Here is a 15886-nt window from a genome sequence, read left to right as displayed (position 1 = left end):
GTTGCCGAGTTGGGCGGAGCGAGATTCTGTTCCAAGAGAAGAGGCGGGGGTCTTTGCTGTGTAGGCGGGACTTTGTGGGTGTTGCGAGGCAGTGGGGCTCTGCTGTGGCACTGAGGGGGCGGAGCTCCGGCTGCACTCATCGGGAGCCGATGGAGCTCTGGGCCAATGTGTAGCGCTCCAAAATCTGGGGGGCGGGGCTCTAGACTAAAACACCCTCCCCCAATGGGGCGGAGCCCCTGTGTGGGCGGGGTTTGTCCAATCGGGCTCTCCATTGGATTCCGGGCGGAAGGGTACGGTCTAGTGGTGCAAGCCCGTGGTCCTGTCCCCGCCCGAGCAGGTGGCTCGCCCCTCCCCTGGGCAGGTACGCACTGCTTGAGCGCTTGCCCGTGTGGGCTGCTCTGCGCCCTCCTCCTGGGCTTATATGTGGCTCCACTTGGACACCCGGGTATGGAGCACGCTGCTCGACCTCAGCTATGGAGTTGGATGAGTTGTGCCTGCTGGATGCGCTGGTCTACCTGGAGGGTTTCATGGCCTTCGTGGCCTTCGTGGGGCTCCAGTTGCTGGGCTCTGCCTATGGCCGCTACTCGTCAGAGTGGTCCGGCCACCGAGTGCCGGCGCGACCTGCCTGGTTCCTACAGGAGCTGCCCTCGTTGGCCTGGCCACTGTATGAGTGCATCCGTCCTGCAGCCGTACAACTGGGCAACCTGCCTAACCGTATCCTGCTGGCTATGTTTCTGATCCACTATGTGCAAAGGTAATGATCTTCCCTCCTGCGCTCGCTCCCGAGGACCCGCGGCTCAGAGACTTAATTCCGAAATATATAGGATTGTCTAGAAAGGGAGGTAGGAAGGACAGCACAGAAGTGGTGGAAGTCCGTGTCTCGTCAGGGATAGTGGCACAGTGGTCTGGATTTCTTCTCTGACCATCAGCAAACTCCGCTCTAAGGAGTATCTGCGATGTCACCCAAGCAGGGTGATGTTACTGTATTTCTACTGTTTCCCCCTTGGGGAATCTAGTAACCTGTCTCATAGCCAAGTGACCTAGCTTCAGCTTGCTAACAACCTACTCTGGAACCACTCTGGACCCCGAATGTGGACTTGAGCAGTTTCTGAGATGTTTTGCTTTCTCTGTTTGAGAGGGTATGAATCTTTCCCAGGAGGTGTTATGTGAAAAGTGTTTTAGTGACCGCCTCAAGTCTGGGTTTTCTAATAAACTGGACTGGACTGTCTCCAGGTCTTATCCTTAACTGACTCAACATTTATAAATAACGTTTAAATGTTTTCATCTAGATTCTGGAAACTGCACAGTAAAAAGGATGCCTCTGTATCTAAGGAAGCTGAGCTCTGTGACATTGGGGACATGATTCTTATCCTCTCAGATCCTAAAATATTCATTTCCTAGAGAGGCTGGGAGAATTCAGTGTTGTGTTAATAGCCTCTTATATTCCAGTGAGATCGAGTGCCCACAAGTCCATAGTATGGAAGTTGATTAGTGTTTGGTGTTTTGTTTTGTTTGTTTTTGCAAGATGAGTTTCTCTGTGTAACAGCCTGGCTGTCCTGGAACTTACTTTATAGACCAGACTGGCCTTGAACTTGCAGAGTTCCATGTACATGCTGGGATTAAAGGTGTGCACAGCCGCCACGCAGGACTCGGGGAGTTGATTTGATGTGTTTCTCAGCAGTTTTGATGCAGGCATTTTATATGGGGGCACAGTCAACATACAGGGAAGACTGAGTTCTATGTACCCCTAAATTGTTGATTAGAGTATTCCAGAAGCTGAGGAGATAGCTTAGTGGGTGAGTAGTCATTCAAGCCTAAGGACCTGAGTTTGCAGCCCACGCAAGCTTCCCTGTTAGGGACATGGAAGGCAAAGATAGGAGAAGCCCTGAGGCTCAGGGGCTAGGTAAGATGGTGATATAGACAGCAGTGAACAACAGGTAGAAGGCAAACAGCAACAGTTGGGGTTGTCACATCAACAGCTGAGGTTGTCTTCTGACCTACATACGTGCTCCATGGCATACATGCATCTCTCTCTCTCTCTCTCTCTCTCTCTCTCTCTCTCTCTCCCCTTCCCTCCCTCCCTCCCCCCTCCTTCCCTTCCTCCCTCCCTCTCTCCCTCCTTCCTTCTGTCCCTCCTTCCCTTCCTCCTTCCCTCCCTCCCTCCTCCCCTTCCTCCCTCCTTCTCTTCCTCCTCCGCTCCCTCTCTTCCTCCCTCCCTCTCACACACAGACACACACAACTACAGAAAAGATATAGTCTATGAAACAAAGCTGTTATCAAAGTGCCTGGTTTATTTTTATGAAAGACTGGGACATTACCATTGTTTGAATATCCACTGAACTCTCGATCACAAAAGTACCTCCATAAGAACACCAAAAATTTATGTCTGTGTGTATCTCCAATGGATAAAAGCAGGTCCTTCGAGGCAAAGTGCTAGAGGTATGTCGGTCTAAGTCACAAATTCCGGAGATTCCCTTTGGACTGAGAACGTAGCATAGTGGCAAACCAATCCCTTAAGATGTGCAGTAAAGGCTCTGAGAAGGCTCTGAGAAGGGCCTTCCATCCTTAACCCTAAGAGAGGGGATTCAGTCTATTGGAATGAGAGTGTATGAGCCATATTAGATTGTACAGCCAAAAAGATTACCAAAAGCAGCCTAAGGATTACATACAGTATTTTAAGACTAATACTTGGCTTAAAGCGTTATAAGGGGCAGGGATAGAGTCAACAGTCTAAGGTTAAAACAGACATCCTTGCAGAAGTTATTTTTGGTGTAAGGTTGTGGTGACCATTGCCCAAGGTTCTGGTGTTGGCAGAGTCTTGGGATAGATAAGTCTTGTCAGGAACACGTGCGTGCTAGCCCCTCTGTAACTCCTTTTGGATTTTTCTGTCATTAGTACTCGGCGAAAGCGATTCTTATTTGAACAGCTGTCACCTTTTCCCCTTTTGATGTTGTACTTCCACTGAAGTCCAATCTGGTCCTATGAACAAGGGATGGTAACTGGAGATAAGTGTTCACAAGCACCCTTATCTCAGGCCCGTCAACAGGGGAAGCTTAGAAGGAACTGTTCTCATGAGCCCACTCTGAGGCTCTTTTCACTGTTCCGTAGACCCTGTCATCCCAAAGTGCTGGTTCTTACACGATCTTGTTAAAACCTGTGCATTTGCCTGTCATGAAGTAGGTACAGAGTTGAGAATGAGGCACAGTGGCAAATTCAGGTTTGCACCTGCCTTAGCGATAAGCAATGGAAGAAGTCGAAGGTCCAGTGGGAATGAGCTGAGACCAGTTGTAACCATCAAACTGGACCTCTCAATTCGAGGACTGGGGTCTCAGTTCCCCCAGAGCTTCACGCAAGGGTAACATGTGACGTTAGTGCCGGCACTAATATCTAGCAGTGGGAAAACATGTATCCTAAACGTGCATGCAGCACAGGCGTTTTTGTAACATGCTTCACAAACGGGGGCCACCTGCTTGGTCCCCTGGCGACCTGATTCATCTTTAGTTTTACTTTGTTTCTTTCTTCCCATTCTGGGGCAATCCAGCTATTCAACTGAGGGGGGGGGGACATTCTACCACACAGAATTCTTTCTCATACAGAAATAATCCATTGTTCTAAGTTCTTTTACCCAAAATTCAGCCTTCTAACTATCATCCTCTTCTGGGCTATCTCTTCTTTTTGATGGTTCCTTTCTACCTTGCTTATATTTCCCTCTTTACCTTCATATCTTGTACATAATATTACTTTTTAAACCTTCCAAGGTAGACAAAATTAGTCTACTTCTCACTAAAAGAACTTGTGTTCTTCTCCTAGTTTTTCTACCCACCCCCAAACACTTCAGTTTGATTTTTTTCAGTTTGATTTTGATTTTTTTTCTTGTGCCCTGTATATATGATACTTAATGACACAGAGCTTGTGAAGACAAAAGTCGCCAAGGTTGAAATTCTCTCCTACACCAGTGTTTGCTGCAAATATATATTTGATCACTGTGAATTTTTTAAAGCTATTGGTGTTTCAGAAATTTCACTTAACTTGGAAATTACTAAATTCTTGGTGCCCTACCTTCATAAAGAATTCAGTTTGATCCCCAGGAGAGGAGAGAGAGGGTGAAGATGAGGGTGAACATGAGGAGAGATAAGTCCATCTCAGACTTTATTGGAGTATTACATAATTTAATATAACTGTACATTTTCAACCTATATGGGTGGTGATGTCATTACTCCTTTAATCCCAGCACTCTGAGTTAGAACCCAGAGACCCTGAAAAACATTTTTTTTCAACTTACATGGAAAATTCACTTTATTTATTTATGTATTTATTTACTTACTTATTTTTGGTTTTCTGAGACAAGATTTCTTTCTGTAGCCCTAGCTGTCTTGAAACTCACTCTGTAGTGCAGGCCTTGAACTCAAGAGATCCACCTGCCTCTACCTCCTGAGTGCTAGGATTAAAGGTGTGTGCCACCATGCCCGGCTGGAAAGTTCATTTCTCTATTTTAGTTAGGGTTTCCATTGCTATGAAGACATACCATGAACAGGGCAACCCTAATAAAGGAAAACATTTAATCGAGGCTGGCTTACAGCTTCAGAGTTTTGGTCCATATGGTCGTGGCAGGATGCAGGCAGACGAGGTGCTGGAGAAGGAGCTGACAGTTCATCTACAGGCAGCAGAAGGAGACTGTGCCACCGGAAATAACTTGAGTATAGGAGACCTCAAAACATGCCCCTACAGTGACACATTTCCTCCAACAAGGTCACACCTCCTAATAGTGCCACTCCCTATGGACAAGCATTCAAACGAATGAGTCTTTGGGGGCCATAGACTCATTCACTATTCAAACCGCTACAACCCTATTTACAATTAACTACCTAACCTCATTAAATGTCATCCCTAGATCACCTGTGAAAAATGAGCTTTCAGTCATCTTCTCAAGTTCAAAGTCAACCTGGGCTACATAGTGGGACCTGTCTCAAGAAAACAAAGAAGATACAATGCTGTACCAGGCGGTCCTTTTAAAAACAAAACATTATTTGTAAAATTGAGCATATTAGTGAAAGGTCTCCTGCCCGGGAGGAAGGAAATCACTGAAAAGGACTGTCCTTTTGACACACAGACAGGCAGAGAGGGAAACGTTGGAAGCCCTGCAGGAGTTAAGGCACACACGGCTGAATGGGAATCCCTTCTTACCTGTCTCAAAGAGGAGACCAGAGGACATGAGCCTGCAGCCAGGTTGTCCCAACTCGCCATTGGCAGAAGGCTGAGAGGTTGTCAATAGGAAGAAGGGCAGGACTCTGAGATTGGGGCGGAGGCGGTGCTGGGGGTGAGGGCGAGAGACGTCTGCTGAACTGTCCCTGACTTGCAGGAGGAGACATGCCTCTTAGTTCTCTGGCGCCCAAGCCCTGGAGAAGCAAGAGTGGAGCTTCATTCACCTAGAATCCAGACACACTAGGAGACCTTAGGTGACATGTCTGTCTTTCTGTGTAGCAAGTAAAGACCCCAGAATCAACTATGAGGTTGGACACGGGGAAGGCAGCGATTACTCTGGCCTGACATTCTCCTCCTCCTCCTCCTCCTCCTCCTCCTCCTCCTCCTCCTCCTCCTCCTCCTCCTCCTCTTCTTCTTCTTCTTCTTCTTCTTCTTCTTCTTTTTAAAATTCTCTAGACAGGGTTTCTCTGTATAGCCCTGGCTGTCCTAGAACTCACTCTGCAGACCACGCTGGCCTTGAACTCAGAAATCCACCTGCCTCTGCCTCCCGAGTGCTGGTACTTAAAGGCGTGTACCCCTGCCGCTGCCACCAAGCTTGGTCTGGGACCCTAATAGTTGTTTGTTCTTAAGGTTTTATAATAAAATGCTTCCAAAATGTTTTCTTTTTTTAAAAAAAAAAAAAAACATATGGAAAGCTAAAGCCCCTGGGAGCTGGCACTGCCTTGGATTCTCGGCGGTGGCGGCGGTGGCACACTTGCTTTTAGCTGCTCACGTTTGCGATCTTAAACCCCTCAGATACTGAGAGCTCTTCCTGGCCACCCAGGCAAAGGAAAGCATGCTAAGAATCCTGAGCACACCTCTCAGTTTGCCAACAAACTTCAGAACACTTCACTCATCAGATCTGCTTGAAACATGGAATAAAAGAGATTTGGGTTAAATACCGGTTTTGTTTTTTTGTTTTTTTTTTTTTTAAAAAAATGTTATGTGTCTGAATGTTTTTGCCTGCGCGAATGTCTCGTCTGCACTCAACGATGCGGTACCGGAGATGTCAGATACTCGGAAATAAATGACAAGAGGATTGGGAGCTCCCATGCGGATGGATCTCTGAACCACCATCTCTCCAGTCCCTTCATTACTGTTAACGGTGTTGGTTTGGTTGAGCCATAGTTTGTAAGTCAGCCTCGTTGAGCTGCATAAGGGATTTTTGCCTTAAAACACAAAACCGGAGAGTTCTTGTTTTAGAATATTTATTAATCACGCGTCAGAAAAACACCGATGTCAACACATCCTGACACTAAATTTCTCAGTTTCCAGTGGGACTAGTCAGTAGAAATCCCTTCTTACCTGTCTCAGAGAGGAGACCTGAGGAACCGGGCCTGCAGCCAGGTTGTCCCTGACTGGCTAGTGGCAGTCATTAAAAGGACTGAGTCCAACTTATATTTCTGACAAAATGGGACAGGGTTCAGCTTTGGACTTTTTATTTTCCTTAATAATAAGTAATCAACCAAAGCTAGCAGGCCCCATAGCAGCATATTTTGTTTGGCTCTTTGACACAGGACCTCATTGTGAAGTCCAGGCTGCCCTTACACTTTGCATCCTCCTGTCTGCTGCCCAGCTTTGCTTGCCTGCCTGCCTGCCTGCCTGCTTGTTCTCTCTTTAAAATACTATTTCACCTTCTTTCAATGCTTTCTGAGTTTAGGGACGAACACTTACTTGTTTACATTTTAGGTAGGCCTACCTAAAATGTGTTGGAAAAATCCACACACAATCCTTTGGAATTTAGTAACTGAATTACTCAGTTTCCAAAGGACTAGTCAATGGGAATCCTTTCTTACCTGTCTCAGAAAAGAGACCTGAGGACACAGCTCATAGAAGGGAAGCACTCCTGACTAGAGATAAGTGTCTACCCCAGGCTTGGTATCAGACCAAGATCAGGCCAGTGACAGAAGGCTGAAAGATTGCCAATACTGTTTGTCAAAGTCTATTAAAGATCAAACAAAATAAAACAGATAAAGCCAAGTGTAACGGCACATGCCTTTAATCTCAGCAAATCTGGGAAGAAGAGCAGGGCTGAGGATGGGGGGTGAGGGTAGGGTCTTAAAGTGTTGTTTGCAGAGTTTGGGGCTCCCATAGCCCTTGTGGCAGACAGTTAGGCTTGTACCAGACAAAGGGATTTTTTTTTTTTTTTATTGTTTGAGGACAGGGATTTGACTCAGACAGGAAGGTGGTTGGCAAAAATGGCACACCTATTTCACCACCCTAAGCTATGGGGTAGTGAAGCCAGACAAGCCAATATTCTTATTTCCCCTTTTGGAGGTAAAACAAGCAGAGAGGTCTGGAAGGGGAAGACACACACCTTTGGGGGTGGCAGAGGACAGAAAGAAAATACCAGCACAGTCGCAGGTTTTGCACATTCCAGAGAGTTGAGGTCAGGTGGGCTTTGAAAGCAAACGAGGAGAGAATCACAGAAAGCATTTTGAATCTACAGTTCTTGACTCAGAGGATCAGTAATAAAGTGTCTGCCCAAGACAAAGCACATAACGAATTTGTTACTTTTCTGTCACTTTGAGAAAACACCGGGCGAGCAAGGAAGCTCATAGAAGGAAGCACTCCTGTCTCGGGTAAGTGTCCCCCCCAGGCTTGGTGGCAGAACAAGATCAGGTCACATCTCAGATCAGAAGAAGCAGGAAACAGAAGGACCTCAAAGTAGCACATTTCCAAGCTCAAAACTGTCCCCAGTGAGACACTTCCTCCAGCGAAGCTTTATCTCCTAAGTCTCCCCAAACAGGGAGCCAAACCTTCAAATGCCGGACTACGGGAGACATTATGGCTTGCAGAGATGCTCTTCTGTTCACCTGTTTTGTAAGCTGGCTATTGTGAAAGCCAAGCTTTCAGCAGAGCCTTTTGCAAGTACTTGTTAACAGGCTTAGGCATAAGACAGACCTGTTCTCCCTCATTACCTTCCACTTTTAGTTATCTGTGCTTTCATTGTTATTCATATTTGGCAATGACAGGGTCCCACTATGGCCCTGACCTGCCTTGAACTCACAGAAATCCTCCTGCCTCTGCCTCTTGTTTGTTCTTTAATAGATTTTGACAAACAGCCCATTCTGAGTTTGCCTGCTATCAGGGCTATCCCAACAACGTCCTTTCTTGGGGTAAATGCCTACACTGTACAGGATTTCCCACCAATAACATGAGCTGTTTCTTCCTAATGCCTTACCATGTAGGACTGGCATTCATGACAAATAGTCTACTTACTGTGTGAAGCTCACACGGTACTGACACATCCAAGGGCTTGATAAATGCTGAGAAGTTCTGTTTCCCCTCTCATACATACGGGCCTGTCCGTGTATGTATTCTTCCAGGCTCGATGCCAGTGAAGACCTTCTGAAAACATGAGGTTAGAAACAAAGGGAGTGCTCCCTAAAATTTTGTTGAGCGTTCTGGGTCCAAGCCTTTGGGTTTGAAATGACAGGATTAATCCTAGGCAAGTGAGAGAACAGAGGCAGCCCTGCAAATGCAAAGGCCACTTCCTGGGTAGCAGGGGCAGAGCAGACCCTTTGGTGGGGCGGGGCAGAGAACCTGAGCGCCTCAGCCAAGTGGGGGCCACCTTGGGCTGCTAGTTTGGTGGCTTGGGCTGCTAGTTAGGGGACTGGTGGCACTAGAGTCCTGATATCAGTGGCTTCGTTCATTTGTTTTTATTCACTTTAGAATTTAATCAATTAACTTTAATTGATTTAAATTAAATTAGCATTCAAAATAACAAACAATTGCATGACCACTCTGTTGGCCATCTGTCTCCCCTTGCCCCTCCATCCATCTCTCCCCCCCTCCTCCCCTCCCCTTCCCAGACCCTTTCCTCTTCCCAATCTCCTGCTTCTAAGTCACTTCTGTTCTGCCGTTTTTTTTATTTCATGTGCCCCATCAATATCTTTTCCCCTCTTCAAAGTCCTTACTCTAGTTTTGGGACCTGTACCAGTACAATATGTGTGTGTGTGTGTGTGTGTGTGTGTGTGTGTGTGTGTGTGTGTGATATATGTATATAGTCTGTGTATAATATATAATTTTACATTTAAAAATATCATATATTATATATATATATATATATATATGATCTATCCATGAGAAAGAATATGCAGTATCTGTCTCAGTGACTCTTGCTTGTTTTGCCTAACACAAGGTTCTCCAGTTCCATCCACTTTCCTGCAAAGGACCATGACTCGGTTTCTTTGTGGCTGAGTGGGAAACCACTCCAAAGCCCTTGTATTGCCAGGTACGGTTTTTAAAACCGCTGGGAGATACTTGTTATGTGGAGGAGGCTGTGGGGGAGGGAGAGGTACATGTCACTAGACACATAGGACACAAGCGGTTAGGCAACATTCAGGTTTTCCCAGTAGAAAAGATAAGCCGTTTCCATTCACCTCCAAGCATCTGATTTATTTATTAAACAGTCATTCGAGCTGTATCGGCTCCTCCTGGAAGTAAACCAGGGTGGAAAGACCATTTCATGCTGCTAAGAGGCCTTTGAAAGGCAGTCTGGCAAACTCTCCCTTGTTGGTACAGGTTGTCGTGGGTGATACAAGGCTGGACGAGAGAGCGACAGAGAACAGGGTCCCATGGGCAAGGCCCAGAAGTGGTGTTAACAAGTCCAGCCTGGCTCCTGTGTGACACCACCATCGCCCTGGGAATGGGAACCTGCTGTGGTGCTGAAGACAGGAGGAGGAGGAAGAGAGGGAATAGTGGCTGGGAGGCAGCCAAGAGTAACAAATGGCAGTAGCTTGTACTTTTTGGAGTCTCTTGGGCTCCCTTGACCAACAACTCGAAGGGAGGTTTTCCATGCTTGGCCCTGGGGGCTTTATTAGATAGTCTATGGCTCTTGAGGCAAGCGAACAAAGCAACTACTGATAGCAGTCTACCGTATGCAGTTCCAGTGGTGCCCTTGAAAAGTTCATGTCATTCATTTTGGTCCATATCTTGGTAAACAGACTACATAATGTCATAACCTTGCAGATGCATTTCTTCCCATTGAGTATTGGATGACAACTCCGGAGTACCCAGAGGGATTTTTTAAAACATTCCAGCTCACGAACCACTGGCAGAGGCGCAGTCTGAGTGTGGAAACTATGCCTTTTGCAAGTTTACGTGATAATGTAGATTTCGTGTTGAATTTTGGGCACCATGGAAAATCGATAAAGCAGTTGACGTGACTTTAGAGTCCAATAACCTTGACATTAATAAACACATTAATAATGTGTTGGCACATTGATGCAGAGCATTGCCTCTGAAGTTGCTGATGAATCATGAAGATAGTTATCAAGACTGCAGAAAAGCTGTTCCCAAAAGCCCCGCAGAGCTCACCAGGAGTCTGAGTGTTCTCGCTCGAGTGTCTGTATCTGTGTTCTGAGCTCAGAACAGTTGCACAGATCCCTTTCTAAGCCGTCAGACTCCTGTGCCAGAACGTAGCAACAAGGGCAGCCCATTCCTCATGCTGAGAGCAAACGGTGGTGGGGGAAGCCATGACCCACTGGATCTGCCAGTGGGTGAGGCTCTTCCCAATCCAGCAGGTGAGGAACATCAGATGCAGCAAGCAAGAGGAACACACTGACAGAGCAGCACTTCACACTCAAAAGAGTCCCAGCCAGTACTTGTGACTGGTTCACCCATTATCACTGAACTTAAAATCGAACTGGAGAAAACTAGCTGTGATTCCAGTATCCTGGAGAAGTTGTCACCCACAGAGCATTGCCCAACTCCAAAATGCCAATCATTACTTAGAAACTCTGTGGCCTTAACCCAGAGTGCTCAGGCTGTTTATTAATCTTCTCTGTGTCTTAATCTTAATTTGCTTTCCTCTTTTTGAACCTTTAAATCTGGGGATTAAACTCAAATTCTTATGTTCATAAGACAAGTACTTCGCCTACCAAGATACCCTTCCGGCTACCAGTAAACTGTATTTTAACAGGCATATTTTCTTTTAAAATTTTTATATTTTTAACTTATTTTCATGACTTTAAATGATGTATATGTGTGTCTGTCTGTGTTGGGGTATGCACATGCAGACAGAGGTCTGGGTACCAGGCTGCTTTGGGGGTGGTTTTAGGATGCAGAGATTGTCTAGTTTTCTCTGTGTCGGTGTATCTGTTTCATATTCTGTTTGGTTAGAATCCTGAATACTATGAGTGCTGAACATGACCAAAGCATAATTAGTCCTTCATCCAAAAACCCTGGTTTTAGCATAGAGTAACTCAACAGAGCGTGAGCCAAGGGCACCATTTGTACAAAACAAACAAACCCAAGTCATGTAAACCGACGACACAGAAGCAGACCCTCCAAGTCTCAAGTTCGTTTCTTCCTTGTGTTTCCTAAGGACGCTGGTTTTCCCAGTTCTGATCAGGGGAGGGAAGCCCACCATGCTGTTCACCTTTGTCATGGCCTTCCTCTTCTGCACCATCAACGGCTACTTACAGAGCAGATATTTGAGCCAGTTTGCTGTATATGCTGAAGACTGGGTGACTCATCCCTGTTTCCTGACAGGTGAGTGCACACAGGTCAGCCTTTCCTCTTCTGCCCCCACAGGCTTCTATCAGAGAGCCCACATTAGAGAAGGAACCACAAGTCACATGATCTCCTCTTCCTCTTCCTCCTCCTCCTCCTCCTCCTCCTCCTCCTCCTCCTCAGGGGGTCCAAAGGGTGAGGCTATCCTTGATTGCTCAGGCCAGGCCAGGAGGCCTAAGCCAAGTACCTCGATCCTCTTGGTCCTTAAGTACAATGGAGTGATGTGGAGAATTTGGAAACGGCGGGAAGCTTCATACAGCAGGATGAGGATGCCTGGTGATGGAATGGCTGCTTTTGACTCAGCTGTCTGAACTCAGAGCTAGGAATCAAGAATGCCAAGAGTAGTTGCTTCTCTCGCTTGCTCTCTCTTGCTCTCTCAGATGCTTATTTCTTTACTGATTTTTTTGAGAATTTCATACATGAGTATTGTATTTATAATCTCTCCCCCTCCTCTGACTCTCCCGTGTCTCCCCAACTTCCTCTCAGACTCATGACCCCCTTTTCTTTAATGATTGTGACACATATGCACACACACACACACACACACACACACATCTAGTGTGGTTCACACATATATGTGTTTAGGGCCAACCACTTGGGACTGGATGACCTAACATGGAGCTAATCCCTAGAGAAAGTTAGTTCTACCTCTCTCTGTGGCCATTGGTTGCCTGCAGGCTCTTCATCTTGTGAAATTTCCCCCAGCTATATCGACATGCCAACTGGTGCTGTCATCACGTAAGTCTTTGCTTAGGTAGCCATACCATTGAAATTTCATGGGCGTACCTTCTCTGCTGTGTCTAGAAGGTACTGTGTCACAGCAGATGTCCTGGGCCTCTGGCTCTGACAATCTTTATTCCCCCTCTTCCTTGAATATTCTCTGAACCTTGACTCTAGTGGTTGGGTTCTGGATGTATCACTTCAAGTTGGGTCCTGTGCCCTCAGTTCTCCGCATAGTGAGAGCTGTAGCTTCCTATAATGGTGTCTGCTGCAAGAGGAAGCTTCCTTGAGGAAGGGTGAGAGCTACACTTAGCAGGCTGGGTTGGAGCACAGGCTACGTGACCCTGGGTACGTATAAATCAAATGAGTCATTTTTGTGTAAATTCTGATAACATCCTTTCTGCCCGTGGGTGTAGTCACCGTCTGAAGCAGCTCCTGGGACCTATCAAGTCACCCAGAGGCACCTTTGCAGTTGGTCTGCAATCTGAGCTGCCTGTCAACTGTTTACAGACCTCTTGATTTCCTCACCATTAAATGGAATGACAAGGAAATAGCAGTGACACACCCACCAGGGAGGGAGCCAGATCCCTCACCTGTGTGGATTTCATGCAGTGCCTTGCTCGGAATAGGCAGTTGTCCTTCAGCTAGTTCCTGCCAGAAGCAACATTATAACAGAAACTTCCCCGAGCCATAAGTGTGCTCAGTCTGGAAGATCTGCCACTGCAAGTAACAGAGGAGGAAGAGTCTCTGAACCGTGGTGATGTGGGATGCGGGTAGACGGCCTTTACCACAGAAATGCACAGCCTGTTGCTATGTCAGTGTGCTCAACCAGGCTGAGGCAGACGGACGCTTGTGAGAGCAAAATGAAGGGGAGTGTGGAAGGTATTTACAAAGACAGCAACGGTGTATCGAGTTAGCTCTAACTATTTCTGAGGCAGGCCCCTTACAGATACATCTCCTAGAAGGTGCAGTGACTGCCACCTTCTAGGAGTGACTGAGTAAGGTTCTGGCAGAACCTGTGTGGTAGTTCCTACGTGTGTATACACATGCTTCCCCAGCACCCCGACTCTACTATTCCTACATGTATATACATGCACGCCCCCTGTTCTACTATTCCTACATGTATATACATGCATGTCCCCTGTTCTACTGTCCCTACATGTATATACATGCATGTCCCCTGTTCTACTGTTCCTACATGTATATACATGCACGCCCCCTGTTCTACTGTTCCTACATGTATATACATGCATGTCCCCTGTTCTACGGTTCAACATGTATACATGCACGCCCCCTGTTTCTACTGTTTAAAATACATGCACGCCCCCCCCCATTGTTCCTATACGTGCACATGCATCCCTTTCCCGGCTCTGCTTCCTTATTTATTTCAGTGAGGTTTGGCCGAAGTGGATCCATTTTGACTCTGGTAATGCATCAGTTGTTACTCTCCTTCCTTTGACAAATGTAAAATGAAAGCAGCATAAGGGAGGAAGGGTTTATTGGGGCTCACAGTTTGAGGGTACAGTCCGTCATTGACAACAGGGGAGGCACGGCTGCAGGAGAGCGAGGAGGTGGCTGGTCACATTGAATCCACTGTCAGGAAGCAGAGAGAGATGAGTGCTACAGCTCAGACCGAGTTCTCTTTCAGCTCGGGACCTTAGCCCAAGGAAGGAGCCACCATATTTGAGGTGGATCTTCCCACTCTTGTTAGAGTTGGAAGGAAAGGACTGGATCAGAACTGAGCTCCAAGGACCTGCCCTAGCTCCCTAGAGCCTATGTGCTCCTGGGGACCCTCTCAGACGCATCTCAAGGTTTGCTTCTTCCCCACTCAATGCTACATTTTCGTCTCTATGTTACACGTGTTACTGTACATTCTGAGCAGGGAGGAGCAGCCACAGCCTGGATACTCTCCTGTCTTAAAATTCCTTCCACCAAACAAATGAGGCCACTTCTTTTGAATTCAGTCCCATTCCAGTTCTCAGAACATAGGCAGAATGCTACCAATCTTTGCCACAATGTAACATTGGCTTCTAGCCCAGTTCCTGATAGGACCTGTGTCTCCCCTCTGGGATAGCACAAGGCAGGTCTCTAGTGTCTTATGTTTCTCTTGGGATTCTGGGATTCTGAATTCCCACCAGGATGGGCCAGTAAGCTCCGCTTACATCTTCTTATGACTTCTCTAGCATGGAGTTCCAACTCCCACAGTCTCACTGTGAGCCAGTTCCACCTGAGAGAAGCCTGGTGGTCAAGGTTACCATGGCAACCAATGGCTGTACTCCCCCCTCCTTCCAGTTTCTGTTGGTTATTTTTCTCCTTGCTGTAACAAAAATCACCAATCGAGAGGTCAACCCATCCTGCTAGGGAAGGCGTGGTAGTAACTAGTCATGCTGTGTCAACAGTCAGGAGGCAAAGGGAAGTGAACTCTGCTATCCGGCTAGCTTTCTCTTTTTATTTAATCCAGGACCCTGGACCATGGAACAGTGCATCTTCTCAGTCCCCATGAACCTGTGCAGACTTGTCCAGATGTTTGTCTCCTCTGTGTTTCTGGATCCTGTCAAGTTGACAATCAGTTTTTAGCCATCTCAGATACATATTTTTTTTTAAGCTTTTAAAATTCTACAAGTGAAATTCAGTGTGTCTTGGATGCACACAAATGCTAGTTTTCTCCCAATCTCAGCACTGACTGAGTAAAGCTGGTCTCTCAGAAGGTAAATGGGGTAAACACGGGATCCAGAGAGTCCACTTTCCTTTGTGACTACTTAAAAGCCAAATCCTGTAGTTGTAATATCCAAAATCCAAACATAAGAAGAGCTAGTGAGTCCACTCTAACCATCAGGATCCAGGAAGCCTTATCACAGCATTCGATGTGATTATGAAAATCGTGACATGACTTTTCTGGTGGCAGTATCAGGATGAGGAAACCCAGGAGCCTGTTCCAAAGAGTCTGTTTACTACGAGAGAGCATCCTGTGTCCTGGCAAATCCAACAGTTTGCTGAGTGCACACAGCGATGATAACAGTTGCAACACCATTTGGCCTTCACATGTTTTAATATCTCATAAAGATCAGATTTGCCTTTTGATATCAGAGTAATTCATTTTTGTTGTTGTTGTTGTTATAAGGCAGAGTTCTGACACTTGGCCTTCCCTGGTTGAAAACAACTGATGTGATACATCTGTTTTCACGATGACCACTTCTGAAAGCCTCTTTCCTAACCTCCATGCAGAAGCAAACATGAACATATCTTTATTAAAGTCTTACACCCCTCTTCCTAAAATGAAGAACATTCCTGAGGACTCTAGGAAACATCCCGGTCAGACAGACCTCATAGGTGCTGAGTGGGAACCAGTGCAAGCCATGTAGTTTATAGCCCCTGGGGATGGGTGAGTGGCCAATCATCAGACGAG

At 46.4% G+C, this 15886-nt stretch overlaps 1 protein-coding gene across 1 annotated transcript in view; it reads left to right on the top strand.

Moving 5' to 3' along the window:
- Nucleotides 1–392: 392 nt before the first annotated feature.
- The window catches only part of Srd5a1 (steroid 5 alpha-reductase 1), a 33841-nt gene continuing 18347 nt past the window's right edge, over nt 393–15886 (top strand). The window contains exons 1-2 of the mRNA XM_028782729.1: nt 393–754; nt 11573–11739. Of these exons, the coding sequence (XP_028638562.1) occupies nt 474–754; nt 11573–11739 (448 nt within the window). The 5' untranslated portion in view covers nt 393–473. The remainder of the gene's footprint in view (nt 755–11572; nt 11740–15886) is intronic.

This window comes from Grammomys surdaster, unplaced genomic scaffold (assembly GCF_004785775.1).
Source record: "Grammomys surdaster isolate TR1022 unplaced genomic scaffold, NIH_TR_1.0 843, whole genome shotgun sequence".
Lineage (NCBI taxonomy): Eukaryota > Metazoa > Chordata > Mammalia > Rodentia > Muridae > Grammomys > Grammomys surdaster.
This window is presented reverse-complemented; position numbering and strand designations above follow the sequence as displayed.